The following is an 18,678-nucleotide window of genomic DNA, read 5'->3' on the forward strand; positions in this document are numbered from 1 at the left end:
TGAAGACTTAAAGATTTATTTATGTCTTTATCTATTTGTTTGTTTGCATATGGGAAAAAGCCCAAAGTTTTGGAATGTTTTGGAAAAGACTTTGTACATAATTCCTTTTCCTTGTCAAAGGTAAATATGTCCTAAATTGGGTTGCTTGTGATGCTACTGCATCTGGATGGATTCTCTCTAGAAGGTATGCCTTCACCTTGCAACCAAAGAATAAATAAATTTAACATGCTATGCACAGTGAAAAAAATAAGTATTCTATTATTATATTCATTCTCCCTACTCATATTTTTTTAACATGTATTTACCTGGATCAGTATGACAGGGGGTAAAGCTTAGGCTATGAAAATATTCAATTCTTAGTCCTATTTCTAGAAGGTTTACTTATGTATGTTTTAGACTATAAATATAATTCCTTATTTGTTTCCAATTTAATTCATCTTTCCTTCCTCTTCTCCTGATGAAAACAAACAGATCAAGTGTACGCATGAAAACATGAAGCATTCCTTGGGAAGGCAAATATTTGAAAGAAAAAAGAATATTCATTACCTATATAACATAATTTTCAGATCTTGTTCTGGGAACCTCCCTTCTTATGCATGGATTTCTCCAGGGGAAGGGGGGGGGGGAAGCAAACATAAAATCTGAGAAAAAAAAAGATAAAGCTATAAAATAAGCATAATGAACAAAATGAACACCTAGTCTCTTGACAAGACTACGTCAAACCTGAAGACACTGATGTATAAGGATATTTCTTAAGATAACACATTTTTTCTACCAAAGGACTAGATTTCCTTCCTGGAAAGCAAAAGCTTATCTAGTTATTTGTTTTAAGGAAGAATTGCAGGATTCCATGAATGTCCCATATAGGCACTCTTAAGAGACAGTCAAAATGCAACATCTTCCCTTCAAGACATGCTAATTTTCAAAATGTCATGAGAGTTACACTATTTACCAGAAATATTTGGTGTTGTTTGAAGGAAGAAAAACTGATTAGAGGATGGAAATATTATTAGAAGTCTTTCTTTCAAACTGTGCTTTAAAAAGAGAAGATGTTTTAACTTCAGTTCTATCAAAAAAAAGGAGGAAGAGGAAGGTACGTAACTGGTATTTTTATTCAATTAGAACCGTAAGACATGAGGCACAAAATTTAAAATTTCCTTTGAAAAATGTTATGTGCAGATAGGTAAGAAAGCCTGATAAATCTCGTAAAAGATATGAGTATTTTCTTAGCAACAAGAACAGCTGAGATTCATCTCACACAAAATGTTAGATTTCTTGGAATCAGCTAAATTTCGACGTCTAAGCTTCCTCTACATACAATGTGGTCAATATAGTCTGGAAAACCATGCCTCTCACATTAAACTAGTAATAGTTTAGTAACTGAATGGGTCTCTAGACTCAATTATGATACTGACTAGGTCTCCACTCCCTACACCTGGAACTCACACTAATTCACATCTACCTACAATTCACATCTGAATGAGTCATAGATACATCTCAGCCTAAAATTCACTTCTCCTGCTTAACCATTAGCATGCAATACCAGTTTAGAAACATCCCGGGTACCCAAGATATTTGCATGTGGATGTCAAGCAGGAAAGAAGGGAGTGCAATTAACAAAAAGTAGGTAATCTCAAGGTATTTCAAGTAGCACCAAATGCCTATGTATAGCAAATTATTTGAGCCCTATACATCTACATTCCGGAGCTAATTTCCATTCCAAATGACTATACGTGAATTTGGTGTTTGAGCTCCTATTATACTCAATAGAAATATGGTAAATGGACTCGAGTGAAATTTAGCCAACCTGTTTTAGGTACCTGCTTTAAGATTAAATGAAAGCTCTTACGCTCAATAAAATAAAAAGGGAGCTTAGGCACTTAGGATAAAGTTTTAGATCTCTACATGCAAGTATGCACATTCAGGAGTATATAATATAGAGCTGAGTTCATAATTAATTTCTGGAACTAACACAGGCATCATCTGATTATTTCCTACAGCCTTCATTCATAACCTGTGGTGGGATAGAGGCACTTTACAAAATTTACTTGACCAATTCAGATATCTGCCTCAGGAGCTAAAGTGCCTTTTGTATATAGCTTTTTCCACTGCCAGTACAGAGTATGAGGCTAGACAGACCATTGGTCTTTTTTGCTTATGTTCTTCTGAAGCCTACCATGGTGGAGAGCATTTAGGCTAACTAGTATTGATATAGAGTCTCAATATAGCTGTCTTATAACTGCTTTTGGTGCAATCTGAGCAATTTTGCTGCAGCTTTTCATTACCCAGCCTGGTATTCCCTAGAAAATAGATCCTGAGGAACATATGCCAGATGTGGGTGTACTGAATACCCTATGGTACCACAAATGGCTCTTCATTGTTACTTTTAGGTAACTGGAACAGATACCAGTAACTTGGATTGTACATATTTATGTTTGGTTTCTATACTGTGTACCCTACCATAAATTTACAAGTTTATAATTCATTTACTTTAGAGAACACACATTTTTCTTTCCTCTTTCTTCACATCTGTATTGCACAATCTATACAAGACAAATTTAATTAACTTATAGGATTGCAGAATCATAGAATAATCGAGATTGGAAGGGAAATCTGGCGATTGTTTTAGTCCAACCTATCTGCTCAAATCAGGGTCAACTAGAATCACATTGAGTTTGACTTTCAAAATACCCAAACATGGAGATTCTACAATCTCTCTGGGAAACCTGGTGCAGAGTTCTATTGTCCTGACAGTAAGAAAATGCGGGTTTTTTTCCTTACATTTAAAAAAAATTTCTCTGTATTTCAGTTTGTGCCCAGTGTCCCTTCTTTAATTTGGTATACCACTGAGAAGAGTCTGGCTCTCTCTCTACTCTCCTTCCCCCACCACATAAGGTATTTGCACACATTAATAAGATCCTTCCTAAGCCTTCCCTTCTCTGGGATGAACAGTCACAGTTTTCTCAGCATCTCCCCATGTAATAGATGCTCTAATACCTTAATAATCTTTGTGGACTTTTGCTGGACTCAATCCATATTTCCATTTCCCTTCCATACCGGAAAAACCAGCACCGGACTTGGCACTTCAAATGTGTCTCACGAATGCTGAGGAGAGGGAGAAGATCATTTCCATCAACTTGCTGGCAACACCCTTCCTAATGCAGTTCAGGAGGTTGGTTTCTTTTCTTAAAGGGTGCCTTCTGGCTCATGTCAATTTGCTGTCCACCAGGACTCCCAGTTCTCTTACTGCAAAGCTGTTTTCTAGTTGTCAGGCCCAAGTCTGTGCTGGTGCAATGGGGTTATTCCTCCTGCATGGAGTTATTCTTCTCATCGTAGCCATCAAGAATTCTAATTCTACTTAAAAATTGGAACCACTTGAATGCTGAAATTAACAATGCCATGCTAAATTCAACACCTTTATTTTCACAACTATAATCTTTCTTCTAATCAACTTGCCACTGTGAATAGGACTTACACTGCCAAGATTCCATTAGTAAGAGAATGTGAAACATCAGAAAATTAATCTTAGTATCAAGGTAAAAAAGAGCCAAAGCTGGCAACAATAACCTTCATTGAATTTCAGAAAATGCAGCCTCAAAAATATAAGACAAATATTGCTGCCATAATAACACTATCACACCTTTAAAAGTCACATTGTCTCAAACACAGTTAGCTGATAGAGCACCTAAACTACTAATATATTTCTAATATATTTCATCATGATTAAAGATATATTAATTCGGTTGTGCTTTTTACTTTAATTTCCTATGGAAAGTCTTTCAAGAATAGAAGAATCTGTTACCATTCTACTGCTAAAAAGTATGGTAAAACAGCATGTTTATGAGGCATGGAAAAGAACCTACTCAGGTCAGAAAAATTATGGATAAAGAGAAAAACTGATTTTAAAAATCTGCAATTTGGAAGACATTTTATTTTTTCTTATCGTGAATATTTAACTTGAAACTTATGACTAGCTTTTGTTTTTTTGGGTTTTTTTGTGGGTTTTTTTTGTGCTGTACAGATACGGGATCCATATTAAAAACAGACACAAATGTTGCAACATTCAAAATACTACAAAGCATTAACCAGTTTATTACAGGTTCAAGAAGACTTGGGCACCATGTTTGAACTATAGACACCAAACACCCCCTTTATCAAATAAAAGGTCAAAAGCTGATTCAGTTGAAGTCAATAAGCAATATAATACTATTTCCTCTGTCACTGAAGATCATTAAATCAAGGAATCATTCTGAAACATACTGTGTAGACACCAGCAGAAGGTACATGTTTTTATATGTTATTGACTAAGATTTCTGACCTGTATTGTGCAGGAGGCCATACTAATCAAACCAGTCTCTTGGGCCTCAAAATATCCATGCACTTCTGAAAGTCACAGATTTCATGTTGACAAAGGGTGGTACAGTCACACAGACAAGAGCTAGAAACTGAAGATAAATGCTTTGGGAATATTAAACCAACTTTAATACTCTGGTGCTTTTTAATACTCAACCAAGCTCCTCTGTCACTCCTTGTTCTCGGCAAAACAGAGGAAGAAAATGAGATGGAAAAGTTTATGGGTTGAGATAAGGACACTCACCAGTTAACATCACTGACAGAACTGACTCAACCTGGGGAAGATTAATTAACAATAAAAAATCAAGTAGGATTGTGAGAAATCAGAAAAAAAAAATTAAAAACCCCTTCCCCCCCTCTCCACCCCTTCCTTCTTCCCAGGTTCAAATTCACTCTTTCATACCCTCCTCTTCTGACTCCTACCCAGCTTGCCCCTGCCAAGGCCAGTGAATGGTGCAGAGAGACGTGGAAGAGGAGTTGCAGTCAGTCAATAAAACTTTGTATCTGCTGCTCCTTCCTCATCATACTCTTCCCCTGTTCCAACATGGGGTCCCTTCCAAGGAATGCAGTCCTTGATTACCTGCTTCAGCATGGGTTCCTTCCATGGGGTACAAGCCCTCAAGGACAGACTACTCCAGAGTGGGTTCCCCAGGGGCCACAGTTCCTGCTCCTGCAAGTGCTCTTCATGGACTTCCTTTAGGGCATACCCACCTTCTCTGGGGTGGGGTCCTCCATGGGTTGCTGGGTACACAGCGGTCTTCTCCACATGCTGTGAGGGAACCTCTTTGGTACTTAAAGCACACTCTCTCCTTCCTTCCTCATTGACCTTAGTGTCTGCAGGTTTGTTTCTCTCACATTTTTCTTACTCTTTCCTCTTAGCAGCTGTGCAGCTTTGGGCAGCAGCGGGTCAGGTTTAGAGTCACCAGGAACTGGTTCTGACTAATATGGAGGCAGCCTCTGGTCTCTTCTCATAGGAGCAATCTCTGCATCCCCCTCCCCACAACCTTGTCATGCAAACCCATGTAAAACATGTAATTAAATAACAGTGGAAATAAATCTCTGGACTGTTTTAAAACACCAGTTTTATTTAAGAAAAGTTATGTGAAATCCTAAGCACTGTGCTATGGCAGAGGTTTGACTAGATAATGATAGCACTTTGAAACCTAAAAACATCTGTGAATCTTTGCAGTAGACCTGGTCTTACTGTTATAAGAAGAAAATCCTTGTGAGAAGAAAATACTTATAGGAGAAAAATAACTCTTAATTTCTTAAATCATTCTTTTGTTTTAACCTGCGCCACTGGCACAAACATCTGTCCTACATATCAACAATGATGGCAGCCAAAGGCACCAGCTTTTGTCTAATGTGCAACCTTCCCCTTCCTTTAATCCTCTAACCCTTCTAATAGTCCCCTTGCCCCGTCTAGCCTTTTGAACTCACTCCTGAGGACCTGCAAGTTCTCATCGTGGATGACAGCAGCAGCCAGGAAGTTCAGACATGTTAGGTGTTCCTCTTGAAGAAGTGATGGGACAAGTTCCTCTTTCACTGCCCATTCAATGGCTATGGCATCCAGATTTACACTCCAATTGGCTTTGTTGTATGGAGGAAAAGAGAATAGAATAGGAACAGACGTAACACAGTGGCTTTTCTAAACCAAGACAATTTTAAAATCCTCACTGTGATGAGGTAGCAAAGAGATGTAAAGAGATGGCAATACTTCTTATGCCTCTCAGATTTTATTTATTTTTTTAAAGAAATAGCTAAGATTGAATTCAGACTTCAGACTATTTTATAGCTCTTTTTTAGGCTAATTCACCAATTTGACTCCAGTTTTTCTTAATCTGCTTGCCTGTAGCTAAATGTGACAGTGTTAGATTCTGTGTAAAGTATGAACTTGTGTTTAATGAAATGGAGGATATGACTCAAAGGCAAGTGTTCCTATTTTAGTTCACATACTCTCATATTATGAAAACACAATAATAACTATGGACCTAAGCATTAACAGAGTACCATTTCTTCCTACACCTTAGGATGTTCAGCTATGGACTACTCCAGTATTGCCAAATAAGAAACTTTTCAGGCAGCAAAATGAAAGACAGGATTAAGCACAAGGTTAAACCATCATCACCCACTGGGTGTAATGATAGTGACACTGTAAAACCAAAGCTCTTTGCATGAAAGGCTTAGCTTCTCCACATGGGACACTATCATATGACCAAGTGTAATACAAGACAGTCTTGCCATGACTCTGAACCTTAATCATAATTAAACCACTGCCACAGAGATATTTCTACTTATTACTGGAATTAGAGTATGATTTAATACCCCTGACATCACTTGACTAAACTGCCATAGTATTAGTTTTATTAAAAAGTGGGAACTCAGGTATTTACCAGGCAAATTTAACCACACAATTTTTACTATACTGAAAATAAAAGCTATCCACAAACATTATTATTGAAAGACAGCATTATAACATTACTCCTAAGAACATGGAATTGCTTTGGAAGCTGTAATTAAAAACATAGGACAGAACAGAATATTCTGTTTAATTTTACTAAATAAAAAGGATGACCTTCAAAACAGTGATTTACAATTTTTCTACAGCTCCTTGATTTTATAAAGCTATCACTTTGTGTTATGTAACATATATTGATACTACTTATTAATGAGGTGTAGAAATTAGGCAAGCATTTACTTAACTTCATAAACATGTATCAGAAGACATAAATATTATATTTCTGTCTGGTTTTAAACCATTGGAATCATTGCATAGATTGATCCACAGTGTATAGTAGGCTTTCTCCCTAGAGCAGTTCTAACACTCCACTAAATATATGCTATTCCTCTTTATCTCTTTGAAGAAAAATGAATCACATCCACAGCTTGCAGCTATCAAAATTTGATTTATCAAGCATTTACATGAGTGCTTTTTTCTCCTTTTATACACTAGGAGGCACATTTTTCCTTCATACAGTTCTATTGCACAGCTTTGCCACATGAAACCCTTAGATATGTTAACAATTCCAGTCTAAATTTAAGTCCCTGACAACCTTTACTAAACCACAGAGAAAGAAGAATTCTTCACTAATAGGGTGGGTTGTTTTTTCACATTGATGAAAAACACACTTGTAGTAATGAAAAATAGCTTTCAGCACCTGACTGCTGGCAAACAAAAACAGTTTTCTTTAGAGTGATTACTGAAGAAATAATTCACTTCAAAATACATCAGAGAGCTGTACACTTTTAATGGAACTGATGATAAAGATGTTTGTGTTAAAAGTGTACTTGCTGATACGCACATTTAAAACTATTAAAAAGCAAAAATTTTGGTAATAACAGATGCTATAAAGCAGTAGAACTAAATACTATTTTATACAGAGGGGTTTTTTTAAGATCCTAAAGAAACTGGAATGTTTTCTACATTCTTATCTGATATACTAAAAGGTAAAGAACTTGACTCAGATGACAGATCTTTGGAATATCTTCCTTTACTTTTTATAGGAATCAAGCGTATCAAGTTGCAACTGAGACAAACATGAACTATAAGGGAGCTGCAATTGACAGGTTAACATCATACTCCTCTGACTATCAGTAAATACTGATCAATTAACAATAGTGAAATGGACAACATATCTTAGTAAAATAAATATAACCCTCAAGTTAAAATAAAAGACTCTAAATAAAGAAGACAGGTTTGAGTAACGCAAACCAAACTTGGGCTTACATATCATTATAAAGGACTTCATATTTCTATCTTGTTGCCTTTTCCTTATAACCACAGTGACAGTGTGGGGCTGACAGTGCTAGTATTTGCCTTCTCTCTTCATTTCAGTTTCCCCCGGTGTGAGAGATTTCTGTTTTCAGATTAGCTAGGTAAATGTACTCTCACTGTGCACGTTTATTTCATTAAATCATGTAATCGTACTTGTGTCTCTGTAGAAGCTGATGACTGCAAGCAAATATAACAGTAAGTTTTCTCATATCTTTGTATAGCAAGTTAGCAAGACTTTTAGCTCATTTCCCCCCACCCATATTTCAGGTTTTGAAGACCTGGGCCCTGGTCTATTAAAATAGCAACATATTAATACTGAGAAACAACGGCTGCATTTTTATTCATGTAAATTCACAGTGTACAATAATAACCCACACAATTCACTGAGCATTAAAGCCATTAACCAAAATTGCTCTCAGCATGAGACAAGGACTTTACTATCAAGATTAACATCACATTCTCATGAGCTGAAGCAAACTTTTACCTAGAATTAACTTTCATAGAAATACAGTGGAACAAATCTGTATTTTTGTGTAGAGGTCATTAGCAAACATTCCCATAAACACTGTTCTTTCTCTTCAGTTGAAGTATTTAAAATAGAAATATTGTTCTGCAACATTTATCTAAAATTGGTAGCAGTACATGTACATGGTAATACTATGTCTCTTCACTATGATTTTTTCCTTACTGTATAGTTGTATATTTTACCTTAGAATAACCCAAGTATTTTCATAAACAGCAATTCCTTAAACAGCCACTGAAATGAAACTACCTCTACAGTTAAATACAACTACTGAACATTTCACTGCAATAAAACTAGAAATTCAGCTTAGCAGTGTCAAAGAATACAATGTTCAAATGATATTACACCGGTTATTTTAATTATGAATGCACGTAAAAACCCACAAAGTAACTTTGCCCAACACCAGACAGCATTTTTCTCTTCTGAAAATTGCCACAGGATCTTCAATGACCATAAACTACTTTAAACTCCATTTCACATCTCATCCAAAAACTTGTGCATCCAGTAGCAAAATAACTTTTGACACAATGCCTAGGCAACAGCTTGATACTAAATAGGATATAAAAGTCAAATCCACCTAATAAGCACCATCACTCCCATCCTGGACAGGGTTTTCCTAGGATGATTTCTGTCACAGTAATGACCATATCATTCTCTTCTTAGTTTGTGAGATTTTTTGAGATGTGGAATGCACTATTTCAATTTCTGATAAAAGGCAAAAATTCTATACTTTAATACTTCACTAATCATCACTACAGCTTGATGGTTAGATCTTCATAAATTTGACAAGAATTTAGCATCCCTAAGGCTAAACCAGGTGTAACCACAGACATATTAAAACTTTTCATATAGCTTTTAAGAACACTTATTCTGACTAATCATCTATTAGCATCTATATTAGGCATGAAAAGTTGATCATGATTAATATACTATGTTTGCACAGTATGCTTAACAAAAATTTCTAAAACCACCTTTTTAATAACTTGCTATGAAGTTTACTAAGTCCTTTTTTCCTAACTCTCCTAGAGGATTTTTATGCTGCATTTTGAAGAGATGCGCAATTCAGAGTCGGTGAAGCTAATGTGACAGTGGTAACACTCAGTGCTGCCTGAAAACTCCTCTCTGATCTTGTTAAATCTTTCACAAGTCTCATACATGGTCAGAGAATTAACTGGATAATTCCACTTAAGCTCTTCACTTGCTTAAGCAGACATACATTCTTGCTCCAGAGTCGATCCATTCATAGTTGCTATTCTTTTATCATTCCTTGTATTTCTACAGATTAAGGGTTTGAGATCATAGTTCCAACAACATTTCTGTTTTGGTAAAGAAAATAATATGCAGGTGTCGTATCCAGGGAAAAAAAGAAAAGGAAAAATATAACAGGGGAAAATAAACCAGAATGGACAGTAAAGCATTTCAAAATGTTTCTTTGCAGGTTTCATCCAACACAATCTCTTGGTCTTCCCATAAAAATATGAGAAAAATATTTCCAAAGTCAATATTCCACAGTTCACGTTCTCATCTGCCATGATGTAAATGCATAATTCAGATCAGCTCTGCCCAAATGAGAAGATGGACCTTAATACTGTTCATCAGATCCCAAGGACACCTTCTTTCCTGGTTTGTACAGGCCCAGTGACAACTTAATCATCTATACAAAAGGGAGAAATGCCAAAGACAGAAACTAGTTCTTATTTCTATACTCCTGGGATGCAAGAGAACTCAAGTTCAATTACCTTCCAAGAGCACAGATAAGACTTTTAACCTTTGTGTCCACATTCTAGACAGAGAACAAGAGGCTTAAGGGCAGTACTGTTGCCCCCTCCCTGTTTTCAGTATTCCACATTCCAATGTCAAAATAGTAGTCACATATTGGTTAAAACATTGTTTCACTTTTAAGTGTTGACTGTCACAAAAACACAGCAATAATGAAAACGTATTATAGAGAAGGAAAGAAGAACGGCAGAAATTCCCAAATTAGACAAACTGCACATCCTTAATATTTGTACAAAAACACATATCAGACAGTTCCAAAAAACAGAACATCATGCCATTCCAACCTAACAAAGAAACCCTGTGATTCTTGCTATTAGAAGGGGTAATTGTAAGTGTGTTACAGAAATGTGGATTCTTTAAATTTTTCATTGCTTCACTGATTTACTGTTTTCTATGTTAGTGCAACCTCCATGGCCCTGCTCTTTAAATTGATATTTAGAATTCCTTTCCAAAAAAAAAGTAGAAAGCTAAATAGCAACAACACTACAAACATGAAGGAAATCTTGCTACCTTGTAGGACATCCTTCTCCGGAGCTGTTCTTACTTACTGTGCAATTAGTACGAAGCTGTTTATTCCGCTGGGTGTATTTTTGGTTCTGCAGTTAAATTACAATATGAGGCACTTCAGGCAAACTACATTCTTTCCAAACAGTCCTTATGAGATAACATGACCAAATATTCATGCACATGCTTAAAAACATCTCTACCATTGCAAAGCTCGTAGGTATGAAAAAGAATGTAACCAAGTTAGCAAAGCAACTCAGATAAGCAGAGCAGTGATGGTGACTCACCCGAGTTGGGGTCAGAATTGCCATCAGCTTCAGTCCTCTTGTCTGGTGAAGCCTGGTCGTAGAATTCGTCCTGCGGCTGAACCAGAGGGAGAGGGTGTGAGATCAGGGTTCCACCACCCACTGGCTCGTGGTCTCCCAGACCACTGTCACTGCAGCTTTCCTGGGAGCCATCAGGGAGGTGAAATGTAACACGGCGCTGGGACTACAAAGAAGAGCACAGGACACACTGATTAGTGCTCTTCTTTTCTGTTCTGTTCTCCTGACTAGTTTTTTTTTAAACTTTTGACATACAAATAGATCCCTAGCGATGCTTATGAGGCAATTACTATTATCATGTTTGCTTGTTTGTTTGTGGTTTTTTTTTTCATTTGGCTTGCTTTTAGATTGGAAGATGGCAGATGGGAGAGCCAAATTTCAGAGGTCTATACATGCTCATCGGTGAAGTATGCTTCGCATAAGAAATTGATCAGTAGAAAATTAGGTATATTTCTCATAATTTTAAAAACATTTTAAAAAAGCTCTCTCTGAGAAGCAAAAACGGTTGCAAACTATGTTATGAAAAACAAATGGCATCCGAAAATGAAATAAGTATATATTTCTGAGGTTCAAATCTGTTCTAAATGGAAAAGAAGAAGTCCACTAAGCTAAACAAACCCATAAAAATGGTTGTCATGTTTCAGGAATAGTAGCATATATAAATACCTATCTATAAGAATATTTATCTGATACCAGTTATCTACCTAAAATGGATAATTTAGATTGATAATATATCTGTGAAGTCACAGTGGTCAGCAAAGACTCACAGGATGCAATAACAGAATAGACAATTATCACTTCAGTAAGAGAAATAAAAATAAACAGCATATATTTTTTTCAAAAGAACACAGTGATTGAGAGGCAGAATTACACATTTTCCTGAACTTAAAAAAACCAAACAACTTGCAGTCATCTCCAAAGAAAAAAAAATCCTGCAGTGTACACTTAGATTAGTTAACCACTATTGATTTTGAACATCTGTCATCTGGAGAAATAATCTGACTTTTTGAATTGCAGCCACAGAGTGATACAGTGATTCCCCAAGAGCTTCAGAGCTGAAAACAGCGCTGCAAATTGTTTAGCAGGCGTGACTGTTGGATTCATGAAAGGAATATTACAGGTCTTCACGGATCAAAACACTACATCTTTGAAGGACTGGAAACAACTAGTTCAAGAGTATCTCAAGAGAGTGGTTAAATTAAGTTAAGCACATCTTCCCACAAAAATGAGTTTCAGCAGCTTCAGTGGTCTGGTTAGTTAGATTGGTTTAGGATAAAGGAGATTACAAAGTTTATCTTAAGCTTAATAACTGTTTAGTTTAGTGCTTACTTCCTATCAATATCAGTAATCTGAAACTTATAGGTTATATCTAAGCTAATGATTCAAGATTTCTATCTATAGAGCCAGAAGTGAAAGGAACATCAGGAAGCTACTACAACAGGTATCTTCCACTAGTTAACAATTTTTAAAGTAGTTAAAATCAGGTGCCTTGTATCTATCCTGAAAAAGTATCAGGTTCCAACTCCCCTGTTTTTTTTTACTCTCTTTAAATTTTTCTTCTAATGAGAAAAACCTCAAGTTAATAGTACTAACTGTATGTTTGCTTATTAAAAACTATTTGTTAATGGTAATTACTACTATTTTATATGATGATGAATATCATCTACTAGGCTTCTTTTTATTCATCTCCCTTGGGTGGACATAGTTGATTAAGTCAACTTTGGATTACTGTGTTATTCAGTATAGAAATAAATGTAATACTATTTGCTCTTGGCTGTGATTTTATAATTAGTATTTGGCTTTTAAGTTTTTTTTCTAGCTTTAGCATTAGAATCCAGATGTAGCAAACCAAATAGATCCTCTGAGTCATTGGGCTGTATTCATTTACATCAACAGAGACCCTAACTCTACATGTCACTAAAACAACTTTCACCTCACCTTTTGTTACTTTTTCTTACAACTTTTTCTTCCGGAACTACCACCCTAAACAATCTTTGTAATCATTAGCATGTTCTTTCCCTTCAATATGAGCAAAATGGAAATATAGCTAACTACACAACTCAAAACCTTCTCTTCCTGCATTTATTTTCAGAAATATAAATTTAGAGACCTGTTTTTCCAAACTAAGAATTTATGTTGCTAGTAAAATTAGTAAGATGCACACTGTGGTGGGACATCCCCCCCGTCCCTGCCCCAGGCTACACTACGATCTGAGGAAAGGAGATTACCTTCATTTGCTCTTAAACCTAAAAGACTCTAAGAGAAAATCTGAATGACTGAGAAAATAAAACCCTAAAATAAGGGAGGTGAGAAATTCAGTTTTAGGTTTTGCAAAATAATTAAACCCCTGTAATTAATGAACCATCTAAATAAACAAAAAAATACATAACTACAAAAATGTCTTGTTTCATGAGTTATGAAATAACTACATAACTACATAACATAAGTTATGTAGTAAAAATACTGATCCTGGATAACAAAACCTCCTCATACTAAACGAAATCTGCTCTGAATCTATACTGACAGACAGGAACCAGTCAGCCAGTAAAATGACACAGGCCTGACACTAATACTAGCAACTTCTTAGCTGATAGTGCTATAAATTTTTAAATCCATACTTTAAATGTTAAAAAACATATTGTCTTGGCTTTCTGAGCACCCATCAAGGTCTCCACAAATCATTATAAAGGATTATAAAAAAAATCTAAAGGTCATGTAAATAGTGATCCAGTTCCAGAGATGATGGACAGACAACATGCAGTCCATCAATAAACTTTAGATTAAGTTGTGCCTTCAAAACAATGAGGGGAACAACCCTTCTACAAAAGGAGACTCAAAGCAAACGCTTAAGCTTAGGCATATCACATAAATAGCAAGGAAAGACTGTCACTCCAAGTGAGTGCTAATGACAGAGCAAAGTGATGTGTGGCCACCGCCTCCGCTGCCCAGTCCAGAATCCTCCTGCCTGGCTGCTGGTGCCCAGCCTGAGGTCTCTGCCACTGTCTCCTTTGCACTAGCAATGCTGCTGCAGTCACCAAACTAAGCGTGTATCCCAGCCACACACATGGACACTGATTTGGCCACAGCTGCGGCTACACAGATGGCCTCAGACAAAGTGTTGCTCCCAGCAGTCCCCACGTTCAGGACTCACACCAAGTGCAGGCAGACAGGTTTCCTCCTCTTCTTGGGCTGGCAGAGGCAGAAGGTGCAGCACACACTCTAAACTGCCCAGGTTCACAAACACACACACCTTTACGGTTGTCCTGAGCACCAGCACTGCCCTTCTGCCTGCCCAACACCCCTGCCCAGATCCCAGCCTCCCTTACCCATCCCACAGGTCACCAGCTCACCAGCTGGTGCCACTGGGTCCTCACTGCACACATGCAGAACTCACATACTTGTCCCATCAGAAGACTGCACTTGTAGGTCTCCCCAAATATCAGCACAGCCCTTCTGCCTGCCTGATACGCCTGCCCAGACCTGGGACCTTCTACTCCCTGGCTGGTCCAGCTTGGAATTTGCCAGTGAATCCACATGCACACCCCATGCACACTTGATTTGGTAAGGTACAGAAACTCGCCCCCAGAAGCTGGCATTTGGCGCACGAGCTGTGATGCATGGTCCAGATCCAGCACCACGCCCCTCACTGAGGGTACACTGAATTTCTGGTCTCCATAACAGTAGAGACAGGGTCTCTTCTTTCAGAGGAAAATCCTACGACATACTTAGACTATGTTTGTGTTTATCTACTCCCTTGAGCAACCAAACACAGCTTTGAATTCTTTTTACCTAAAGACAGAAACAAGTTATTTTGAGTAATGAGGTTTATAGTCGGTACAACACTTGGACTAATGATAACAAGTAATTACAATTTCAATTATGCTACAACATATGCAGGATTATATACAGCATGAGGTAAGGTTATGGTTCAGGTCCCAACACTTGGCCAAAATTCAAATCTAAAGTCTATGACATATTGAATCATGAACAAATATTTTGGGGGGGAAATATGGATTTTCTTCAGGTCCTGAAAAAATCTAATCCTTATTTTTAATCAGCGAATATCACATCATTGTTATGAGAAATCCAAAACTGAAAGGAGAATTCAGTCAAAGCAATTTTAAGCTGTGCCAAAACTAGTTTCAATATATAATTCAGAACAATTGGACTCAATGGGTTTTTGAACCTGGGTTGAGTTTAAAATTCAGAAAAACAATTAGTACCAGTTACATGAAATCATTTTTCTTTTAATCACCTACAGCAGATTCTATAAAGCTCATCTAAGTGAGGCATGGCTTCACATCCACAGGAGATACAGAGAAGAATTAACTCTATCTCAGATGGTGATAAAGGATAGCAAACTGGTGTTAAAAGTAGGACAGTTCAAGCATTATTCGGAACACCTTTTTTTTCATGTTTTTGGACCACGTGGTCAGCCAGTCAATACTTTTTTTACACAGAACAATCAAAATTATATCAAATCAAAGACACATGAAACTGCTCTTGCTGCTTCTTTCCCGCTACAGCAAAGCCAAATATGTACCTAGCACTTGTAACAATTGTAATTCGTGGAATTACTGAATATAAATTATATCTGTGATACTTGAAAATGCCAATAAAAATAGCAACAAAAACACTTGTGTAGAGATGAGGAATGGATGGCAGAGGATGGGGATATTCTAACCTTACTGATCAAGTACAGAAAAGTAGAAGCTGTGTTTGGCATAGCGTATTGCATTTTTCTTCATTGCAATACTTTATTTAGAGATAATGAAAATATTTAAAAATATATTTGTGTTGAAGCTTATAATTTTTCCATCCACATACTCTTCTGTCCAATTTTTTCACTCTTTCTTGACATGAGGAATTCAATGATTACAAGTGACAGGGCAGGTAATAATGGGCACAAACTAACATAGGAGGTTCTGAACATCAGGAAACATTTTGTTACTGGGAGGATGACTGAGCACTGGCACAAGTGGTCTAGATAGGCTGTCTGGTCTCCCTCCTTGGGTATATTCAAAAGCCATCTGGACACAGTCCTGGACAAGCAGCTGTAATTATCCCCGTTTTATCAGGGGGTTGGACTAGACGGCCTCCAGATGCCCTGTCCAACATCAGCCAGTATTTGATTCTGTGATTCTATCAATTCTAACTGAAAATAAAGGAAAACCTGGGAATATCTGGAGCAGTTTCATATTTTTCCAGAGCTGACAACATGATTCTGTACTGCAGTACTTTATTTTCTACAATCTTAACTGTATAAAATGTATTCTGAAACCACAATTTGTAATTTCATTCCATAGAAATCTTGAAATCTTTACCTAAGGAAAAGAATTGGTAGGAATTGTACCTCAGCATTGATTTCTAGAAAAGGTGAACCAATACTAGTGAGGTTTGGACACACTGCTTATGGGACTAAGCTTTTTTGCTCCTGCCCTATTTTCCCAGACCTGTAGCAAATGTGGATAGAGCCTTCCCAAATCTTCGTTCGCGAAGCCTAGCCATGATGATTTTCCCAGACATCCTCATACATAGGCAGAAAGTGGGCTGTAAATAGTGTAAGGTCTTTTATGGACCTGAGTGCTAAAAGCCTGAAGTACGGGAAAGATCATGTCATATGATATTGAATGTTTGAAATGTCCTGTGGCAGGTGAGTTATAAGCTGTTTTGGAAACAGAACTTTAATGTAGGAAATATAAGCACTAGGTTTCAAAATTCTTCAGTTATTTCCTTTGTACAGTAGCTTCTAAAATGCATTTTACTTCCAATTATGTGCTTGAATCAAACAGCAAGTTACAGAAATCAGCATTAAGAGGAGCTTTTGCTCTTTTTTTATTCCAAAGCCCAAGCTTTCAAGTTTTGTACAACTATTGTATTGTTTTTGCTAATCAGGGATCCCAGAAATAATTATACTATTGTTCCATTGCTGAATGTCTCACAGGGACAAATTTGGCTACAGATCCTATCCATTGTTATAAACCAAGCTGTAATTAAAAAAACATTTCTACACTGGGTAGTTGCAAATAGAACCTGCTGAATTTTAACAAGCTGAGTTGCCTTTTGAGTTTACAAATCAGGTACTTTAAACAAAATGCCCTCTTCTCCACTCAGTACAGTTGTAAGTTAAAAGCCTTGATTTCTGTCCTTGATTTTCCAGACTGGCAGAAGTCTAAAACATCCAATTCACAGCAAGTCAAATTAAGCTTTATGGAATGGGATGTAGTTTTGCATATCAGAACACATATTCAAGCAGGACATGTCTTTAGCTGTCATTGAGACATTTTAATTCAGATACAGAGATTTTACATCAACAAAAACTGCTTACCATTCCTTTCTGCACTACTATGCTATGTTTTGTGTTAAGATTGCAAAGGAATATTATGAAGGAAAAACAACTTCAAAGAAAACATTTTGGAATATTTTCTTATGGAAAGACTGTTGATACGGACGCTTAAAGGAGAAACTTGAAAAAAAAACAATTTACCTTTTGGAAAAAAACCAGAAGAATCATAATTTACTGATACCCCATTAATGAATAAATAAGTCAGAGGAGAAACATATTAAATAAAATCAAGTGTAAGCAGTAGACAAATACCCTAAAAACCCCATAGGCTATTGATAATTAAATGTTGATTATTAATATGTTTGTGCACAAGTTTAAGAAATGTTGTAAGGACACAAGAAAAATCTATGCTTCATTCCAAATGCCTCTGTGGAAAACGTCTGTTTGATAAAATTTGTTCCTTCCAGGATTAAAGCAGAGATTCCTGGTTCATGTACAAAAACATGGATTTAAATTTTTTACAAGGTCAAGACTGTAAATAGAGGTTAAGTCACAAAAACAGATTAATAACAGTTTCAGAGGAGAAGAAAGGAGAGACACAGCACACCACCAAGCTTTAAAATAAAGGTTTAACAAACTATAGTTTAACCCCTCCTTTTCTCATAAATCATTTTTCTCTTAAATTCTGACACTGGAAGCACAAGCAGTGCACTTTTTAATGTGGCAGGAGTAATCTGGGGTAAGGAGATTCCTTTTAAACTAAAATACAATGGGAAACTTAGACAAAATGTATTTATGTTTGTATTTGCTGCACAGAACGAACTGGCAAAGTCATTGAATTAACATATTGTATTAATTTCCTTTATAAGTAAACAGTGGTTTGTTATATGTTTTTGCAGTTCTGATTGACTTGGTGATAGGCCCCTAAAATCTACAATCTACATGTTCTTTTCCAAATTGGAAAGACAAATCAAAATATAGTTCTGGACTCTGACCTTTGAAAGTTGTAGAATATCTTGTAGGAAGGCCACAAAGCACCTCAAACAGGGCTTTGTATAACTCAACTCACTGAAACACACCTTCTTCTTTCATGTTTCACTGAAGCTCACAAAAGAATATAAATCTGAGATAAAAT

The 18,678-nt window shown here is 36.6% G+C and overlaps 1 protein-coding gene across 1 annotated transcript in view; it reads right to left on the reverse strand.

The window, feature by feature from the left end:
- The window catches only part of LOC113983964 (protocadherin-9-like), a 386,566-nt gene that overhangs the window by 232,946 nt on the left and 134,942 nt on the right, over nt 1-18,678 (reverse strand). Inside the window, exon 2 of the mRNA XM_027713598.2 lies at nt 11,222-11,423. Coding sequence (XP_027569399.1) covers nt 11,222-11,423 — 202 coding nt within the window. The remainder of the gene's footprint in view (nt 1-11,221; nt 11,424-18,678) is intronic.

Source organism: Pipra filicauda, unplaced genomic scaffold (genome assembly GCF_003945595.2).
Source record: "Pipra filicauda isolate LSUMZ 115617 unplaced genomic scaffold, ASM394559v2 scaffold375_size704869_pilon, whole genome shotgun sequence".
NCBI classification, from domain to species: Eukaryota; Metazoa; Chordata; class Aves; order Passeriformes; family Pipridae; genus Pipra; species Pipra filicauda.